General features: G+C 35.0%; 1 protein-coding gene across 1 annotated transcript; it reads left to right on the top strand.

Annotated features, from left to right (window-relative positions):
* Positions 1–4,465: 4,465 nt before the first annotated feature.
* LOC120090361 (RING-H2 finger protein ATL22-like) lies at positions 4,466–7,837 on the top strand. The gene is made up of 2 exons (XM_039047974.1): positions 4,466–6,567; positions 7,319–7,837. The coding sequence occupies exons 1-2, from the start codon at positions 5,919–5,921 to the stop codon at positions 7,735–7,737; spliced, it is 1,068 nt and encodes a 355-aa protein (XP_038903902.1). The 5' UTR covers positions 4,466–5,918; the 3' UTR covers positions 7,738–7,837.
* Positions 7,838–8,287: the final 450 nt, after the last annotated feature.

Below are 8,287 nucleotides of genomic sequence, written 5' to 3'. Positions count from 1 at the left end.
GATTAGATCTGCATAAGCAAGAGATAAAGACTTAGAGATAAGCTCTGTTTGTCAACATGCATCATATGCACCCTAGAAATAGGTTATGATAGTATGTGGTCGCCTTGTGTATATGTGTGTCATTCATCATCGCATAGAGAAGAATAGAGGCTTAGACATAAGCCCTATAGATATCATCGCATATATCGCATGTGTTCTAAAACTAGGAGCTATAGCATTTTCATTGAGAGATGACTTGCTGTTGTATGTCTGTAGCATGATCGCATAACGTTAACGCAATCTTAGAAAGTGTTAGCTAAAAACCTTCTCAACCCATTTCCTTGCATACTCATTGTGCTTTCGTGTTATTGACTCTTTTCTCAATTCCGCCACATAGATTCTATACATTAAACAAACATACCAACCAACACATTGATTTATTTGACACCGCAAAATTATCAGAAATCATCGTCGCATGTTGTTTCCTTAGTCCCTGTGTCTGACCCTGGACTTGCCAGGCAACATAGTAGGGTTTATACTTGGATCTTGCTAAGAAAACTTGCATGCACAACGCATATTCCACCATCGCATTCTACACCATTATTTCATCGCATTAACCATGTGGAGACATGCGACCAGGGGTATCCTATAGAAAGGAGGTTGTATAAGACCAGACCACAAAATATTTAGTCTCGTTATATAAAGTTGTTCATGACAGAGACTTTCATTTCACTAGGATGACCATAGGTAAACATAACCTTAATCCTGAGTGAGTTGGGAACTCCTGCTTATGAGGGCAATCCTTTAATTTGCATGGGTGTGAGTGGCCAGATTGCCGACTCAAACTTATTACTTTGGGGATTCGTCTGATTGGGGAGCTGGGAACTCAGCTACACAAGATGAAATTCACTCCTTCCCTGAAGCAGGGGTTAGTAGATAGATTGCTCCCTTAAGGGTTGATTCTGGGGCTTGAACAATGTGGCGCTACACACTTTCTCATGGTCTGAGAGGTGTTCACTCATAGTAGGACAATGATGTATTGTTCATTAGAGAAATCAGTGGTATTTAAGGAGTTAGATGTAACTACAAGGGCAAAACGGTAAATTGGCCCAGCTGTACTTACGAGCGATCTGTGAAGGGTTATCGTACTGTTGATTGGTTATATCCAATGGACACGGAAATATATCTGTTATGCAAAAAGTGCAGCTGTCTGTCTTTAGTGGAGTGTCGGTAGTTAACGGATGGTGAATATCGTGATTAAAGAGTTTAGTCAGTTATTCACATAATATTGGAGTTTCAAGCTACAAGTCCATAAGGTCCTCTTGGTAGCTCAATGGATTCAAGTTGAGAATTAATTTTTGGGTTAGTTTGAGGTGTTCAAATTAACAAGAGGGAATTTGATTATATATGATATAATTAAATTGGTTCAATTATATGTGATGTAACTGATTTGATATATTAGATACATTAATTGGAGGAATTGATATAAATATGATTTATATTAAATAAAGGAGAAAAGAACTATGTTTTAAATATTACATATGATGTGATATTGAAACTATAGGTTATAAATATAATATGAGAAATTAATTATTATATTTACTTATAATAAAAAAAATTATGAGATAACTGTTTTAGTTGGTTATTTATTTTCTCTATTAACCGTGCAAGTGGGAAGTTAATTTTAGTTTTAATAACTGAAGAAAAAAATGAAAAAAGTTTTCATTTTCTGAAGGATCACTTAATTATCACATTATTAATCGATCGCTCATGAAAGACTATACGATAGACCTTTCGAGAGACTAAACAATCGAGTGAGAGACTAAACGATAGAGCGAGAGATTACTAGACGATTGCTCACGAGAGTGAGAGATTGTTAGACGATTGGCTAGGAGATTGCTCATGAGAGCGAGAGATTGCTAGACGATTAATCATGAGAGCGAGATTTTGCTAGATGATTGGCTAGACGATTGCTCACGAGAGCGAGAGATTGCTAGACGATTGAGTACCCATAGTCTATACGATAGACTAAACTTTCTCCCACTTACTCGATCATGTAGCTTGATCGTATACTTCCTCCTCCCCTCTACCAAATTCACACAGAGCCCACACCTCCTGGATTTTCACTCCGAGAATACCAAGGTAACTAAGTGGTTGTGTCGAGGGTTGCTGTTCAAGGATCAGACAGTTTGTGTTTGTAATGAGAGTGAGATTTTGCTAGACGATTGCAACGAGAGCGAGATTTTTCCAGACGATTGCTCCTCGTGCTTTGCATTCGTGATCATTGAGACTTCGCTGAGACGCTTAACTAGTGTTGATCGAGGGAATACGTGAAGAAGAGTTCTTCAAAGGTATGTCTCTCAATTCCTGTTGTATTTAGTTAAGATAACATGCTGTATTTTCTCTATAATGCATACTGTTCTTGTATGTTTGTGAATGCGTTTATTCTTTCACAATGGGCTTGAAAAGATCTTGCTTCCGCTCACTAGTTCTCTTGAATAAGAGATCATTCATATCTGACTGTCTTGTGTCTAGTTATGCTCGATTCTTTACAAAATTTATTAAATTCTTCACTATAAAATTCCAGCCCATTGTTTGTTCTTAGGTATTTAATTTCCTTAGAGGTTTGCTTCTCAATCATGAGTTTCCATTCTTTAAAATTTTCAAACACTTGGTCTTTTGATTTAAGAAAGAAAACCCAATTTTTCCTTGAGAAGTCATTTATAAAGGAAACTAAGTACCTCGAGCCACTTAGGCTAGGTGTTGGAGCTGGTCCCCATAGATATGAGTGGATGTAGTCAAGAATTGCTTTTGTTGAATGTTGTGCTTTAGTAAAACTATGTCTGGTTACTTTCCCCAAAACACAATGTTCACAAAAGGTTAGCTTGTCTAAAATTCCCTTGGGTAGAATTTCCTGTTTAGACAAAACTTCCAACCCTTTAGCACTAATATGAGATAGTCTTTTGTGCCATATGTCAGCTTCTGTCATATCATTTGGTGTGGCAACATATGTCCCTGTCATCATCTCAACACCTCTGACCATAAACAAGTTATTGACTTTCTCCCCAACAAGGACCACCTTTGAGTCTTTTAGAACCTCAAGAGTTCCACCCTTACCCCTGTACTCACACCTAACTGCATCAAGCATTTCTGAGGAGATTAAGTTTCTCTTGAGGAGTGGAACATGTCTCATATTTCGGAGTAGTTTAATAGTCTCATCCTTCAGTTTCACAGAGACAGAGCCAATGCCTTCAATTTTACAGCCTTGGTTGTTTCCTATATAAACCATTTCTCCATCAATTTCTTTGTAGGTGGTAAACCAGGGTCTTATAGGTGTCATGTGGTAGGTGCATCTTGAATCAAAGACCCAATCATGTTTTCCAAGGGGGTTAACATTATTGGCCTTGTCAAGTGTTAAGGCCAGTGCATCAGAGTAGATGTAGGAGCCTTGTACAACAAAGGCTTCAAGTTGCTTGCCTTTAAACTCTTTTTCTTTCTTCTGATTCTTTCTCTTGAGAATGAATGCCCCTTCTTTTTACAATATTTGCATTTAACTTTCTATTTTGGCTTGTTTTCTTCTGAATCTGCTGTTTTCTGTCCTTTGATTGATTTGACTTGAAATTTCCCTTCACAAACAACCCTTCACCACTTGGTTGTTCCTTTTTAACTGTTTGCAGCTCAAGTTCTTTTATTCTAAGGATAGAGATGATTACGTCAGTAGATCTATTGTCCCTTCCCTACTTCAATACATTTTTAATTTCCCTATAGGATTCTGGTAAGGAATTTAGAAGCACGTAAGCCTCATTCTCATCTCCTATTTTCTCCCCAAGATTCTCAAATTCAGCAACAATTCTTTTGAACTCATCTAGATTATCAGAAAGTGGTTTTGATGAATCCATTCTAAAAGTGAAATATCTCTCCTTAAGGTATATTTTATTAGGAAGATCTTTAGTAGCATATAAGTCTTCCAATTTTGTCTAAATCTTATAGGCTGTCTCTTAATCAAGGACTTGCCTTAAAATACTCTCACTTAGGTTTAGGACTAATGTACCATAAGCAGCCAACTCCCAACTTCCTTTTCTTGAGTTGTCACAGTGTTTAAGAGAGTGGATGGATCAAGAAGGGTCTTGTGAGCCTTCTGCTAACCAAGGATGACTTTAATTTTGGCCTTCCAAAAGCCAAAATCTCCTTTTCCATAAAATTTCTCTACTTCAAATCTTACTACTGCCATTTTAGAGTGAATCTTGAATCTTGATTCTTCAAGAACTGGAATCTTTGAATGTCTTTGTTCTTATACTAATTTTGTTGGGCTATCTTTTGATTTCAGGCCCAAATGATGGAGAAGTCTGATCCAAGACTAAAGTTTGGTAGAATGAAAGGCTCTTGTGAGGCCACGAATTTTAGCTCAGTTGTCTCCACGTGGTAAGAACCACTGTCTTTGATAAGAAGAGAAATCAATGCACTCTGAAGCAAAACCCTCTGGTAAGCAAATATCCCTTTCACTCTCTATCAGCTCGTTTACAGAAACTCTATTTTCTCTCTAAGGTTCTTGGTGTTCTTTGTGAGATTCGTACATAGTGAAGAAGAGAAGCAAGCATGCAAATGGTTAAAGAGGAAGAGGAAGAAGAGATCAACACAAACATACACGTGGTTTGGCAAGGTGATGCCTACATCCACAGGAATGGAGCTAATTCGTTTATTGAAGGCTACAAAGATAAGTTTTCTATCTTCTTTTACAGATCTTGTACAAAACAAAAGTGAAAAGCTGTAAATGATTTGAATGTAACACATATATATATGATTACAAGTTTGTTATGAAGTCTGTTAAAGAAAGAAAAAATAGCCATTGAGCTATTGGGATTATTTTTCTTCAAATAAAAAAGAAAAGAGAATTACACAGAAATTTATTATGAAGCTAGGATTATTTTTCTCTCTATAAAATACAATTTATTGAAAATTAGCCTGTTTCATGTTAATCTTAATCTTAATATAACCTTTCTTGCAACCAAAGTGAAGATTATAAGTAAGGACAACTGTCTGTCTCTTTGACCTGTGACTTTTGGGGTGAATCAAAAAACAAAATGACAAAAACTTATACCTAAAGTCGTGGAAAGATGAGAGGTCTGTTATGTCTAATATATTTTCATGGTCTTCGTTGTCTTTTAAAGTAATTTATTGATAATGACATGAATATCAATGACATACCATTAAAACAACGCCTATTATTTTAGATTCTTTATGATTCATTGCTGATTCTTCTTCTATATTATTTTAGATCATTTTGTGCAGCTACTAGCTACCTATTTCAACGAATATTTGATTGAATCTAGAATATATAAATGGAGAAAATTTTCTCAATCAATTCGACTACTTTATCGGAACATTATTCCTCACATCATCAAAAAAATTAACATATATATATATATTAAGTGCCTTGCATATTTATTTAATTAGCTCAAGGATAAGTTCTGATTAATTAATGTTCTGTATCTCCATTTATAGTTGACTTGCTGCAAATAAACACTTTGATCTGGTCCATTACCATTAATTTCATCTCAAATCCATGCTTGATTGATTCACCCAAGGCTTGCAAATTATGAATGCAACTTTTTCCATACATGTTTCTGGAATTACTTTAGACTTAGTTAAAATATTAATATAATTAAGCTTATCATAATCTATCAAGTTTATCGGTGATTTAAAAAACTTCTTCCTTCATGTTTGTCAATTGCTAAGCTTACATCATGTTTGGAGCTTCTTGGCTCTTACCAATCATATTTTATTTAATAGTCTTTTTGACTTTTTAAACTTAGTTTAATGCAATTTGGTTGTAGGACCTCATTCCAAGGATTCTATTTTTCAAGAGAATATCCCATCTATAATAATTCATAGGAAACTTTGCAATATGTTTGTACTCATTAAACGTTCCCTCTTAAGAAATGATTCTTCATCTCCTCATGTTCTCTTTCTTCAACCTTGCAACCAGTTCTGATTTTTGCTTTGATTCTCGCTGTATTGGCGATTATCAGACGATTCGATTCCCTTTTAGGATTGCAAATGTCCAACCAAAGTCTTGTGGCTATCCTGGCTTTGATTTGTCCTGCCATGGCAAAGGTGAACCATTGCTTCATCTTCCTCCTTCTGGAGATTTCAGTGTCCAAGATATAGATTATAAGAATCAAGAAATAAGGATCAATGATCCAGACAACTGTCTCCCTAAAAAGATTCTCTCTCTTAATCTTTCTGGATCACCATTTGTCAAGAAAAACACTCAAAATTTTGCTTTCTTTAATTGTTCATCCCACTACTTGCCACATGGGGATATTGATCCAATTTATTGCCTGAGTAGCTATTCATACAAAGTTTATGCTTCATCTTCTCCAATGCTTATAGACGAGCTTTCATCAAACTGTGATATGATTAAAACTGTTTCAGTGCCATTTTCTTCTTATTATTCGTCGAAGCCGTGGGATGACCTTCTGTTAAAATGGGAAAATCCTGATTGTGGAAGGTGTGAATCACTTGGTCGAAAATGTGAACTCAAACCCAATTCAAGCCATGCAATTCGATGTACAGACATCTCTCAAGGTACAAAATGTTCAAATTTTCCATCTTTCGTCGTCCAACCTTTCTTTCTTTCTGATCTTACTACTCTATATTCTTGTAACGTATCTTGTAACTTAGTTCAACCATTATTCAGGGTGGAAAATGAGCCATGGATCTTTAATTGGCTCTTATAACCACAAATATCCATCTTGTTACGGTCAATTTGTAATAAAATGGAGGGAAAAGAAGAACAATAATAAGAGCACGAAGAGAGATGCAAAGAAGCAAAAATAGAGAACATATGTATTATATTATTTATATTGAGGTGTGTTTACAAATCATCTCTACAACATTTAGGGAGAATAATGGTTACAAGAACCAACTAAACATAGAAAGAGAACAAAAAAGTTATAAAGATTAATAGGAAGGTTAATAAATGAATACAACCTATAGAGGTTATGAACATCTACATCATTTTAATATTCATAACAATTTTTATTTATTCATTTTATATGTAAGTAGTTAAGGCGTATACCTTAATAATGAATTTCAAACCCTTCCCCCCACGTGTTGAACTTAAAAATAATAATAAAAGGTAGTTGTAATGGGTAGCACTTTTAGGATTATAATACCATTCTCGAATAATAGGAAATATAGTAAAGTATATTAATGATGAATTTTTATCGTTGGTAGACTCCTATTAATTATAGATTTTATCGTTGATAGATTTCTATTAGTGATAATTATAACTGTCCATGACAAACGTTCACAAAATGTTTTAACTTTTTGTCAGGGAGACCTAGAGTTGCTGCCAATGTTGTGGCTATAGCAGTGGGAGTGGTAGCTGCTACCATCTGCTTTTTGGTTCTCTTATGTTGCTTCTGTATCAAAATGAATTGTCAATCTAGGACACAGAGTTCGAGCCATTGGACCATATTTTCTCGGCGCACAGTTACTATGGGCCTAGATGGGCCGACAATTGCTTCCTACCCAAAAATTGTATTGGGCGAAAGCTTACGTCTACCAAAGCCCAATAACAACATTTGCCCAATTTGTTTGGCCCAATACCGGCCCAAAGAAATTGTGAAGACCATACCCAATTGCCAACATTGTTTCCATGAATGTTGTATTGATGAATGGCTCCGATTGAATGCTTCTTGCCCTGTTTGTAGGAAATCTCCCATTGAATCTCCACCGTCCAATCCTACTTAGAATTACATCCAAATTTTTGTCACCTCAATTTCAATTACCAAATTTGTACACGTTTTTCCTTTTACATCTTCATCTCTTGGTTTGAGATAACGTGCTAAAATTAACTTTGGATAATTGTATTTAGAGATGTCCACGAAATAGGGTGGGATAGGATCGGAGATGTCATTTCTCATCCCATGAAATTCTCCACGAGAATCGGGGAGGGGATTTCCCGCTGGGAATTTGTGGGGATCGGGTTCTTCACGGGAAATTTTTCCCGTTACCTTTTTTTCTAGTCAATTAATTTAAATTACTAATATGAACAAATTATAATTAAATAATTAACTTTATCACTAAGTTGGTTATTATGGTTAGTTTTAATTTAAAGATAAATTATTCAAGTTTTGGCCTAAAAAAGCTAATCAATTTTGTAGTAGAAATAAATAAATATAAATCAAATTATTCACATATATATAATCTAAATTTAAATATTCAATTTAAACATATTCATTATCTTTCGCAGTAAATAATCAAATTTGAAATTTTAGTATAATATTTATATAATAATAAT

The sequence above is a fragment of the Benincasa hispida genome, chromosome 1 (genome assembly GCF_009727055.1).
Source record: "Benincasa hispida cultivar B227 chromosome 1, ASM972705v1, whole genome shotgun sequence".
NCBI lineage: Eukaryota > Viridiplantae > Streptophyta > Magnoliopsida > Cucurbitales > Cucurbitaceae > Benincasa > Benincasa hispida.
The sequence above is the reverse complement of the archived record's forward strand: the minus strand, read 5'-3'. Positions and strand labels throughout refer to the sequence as shown.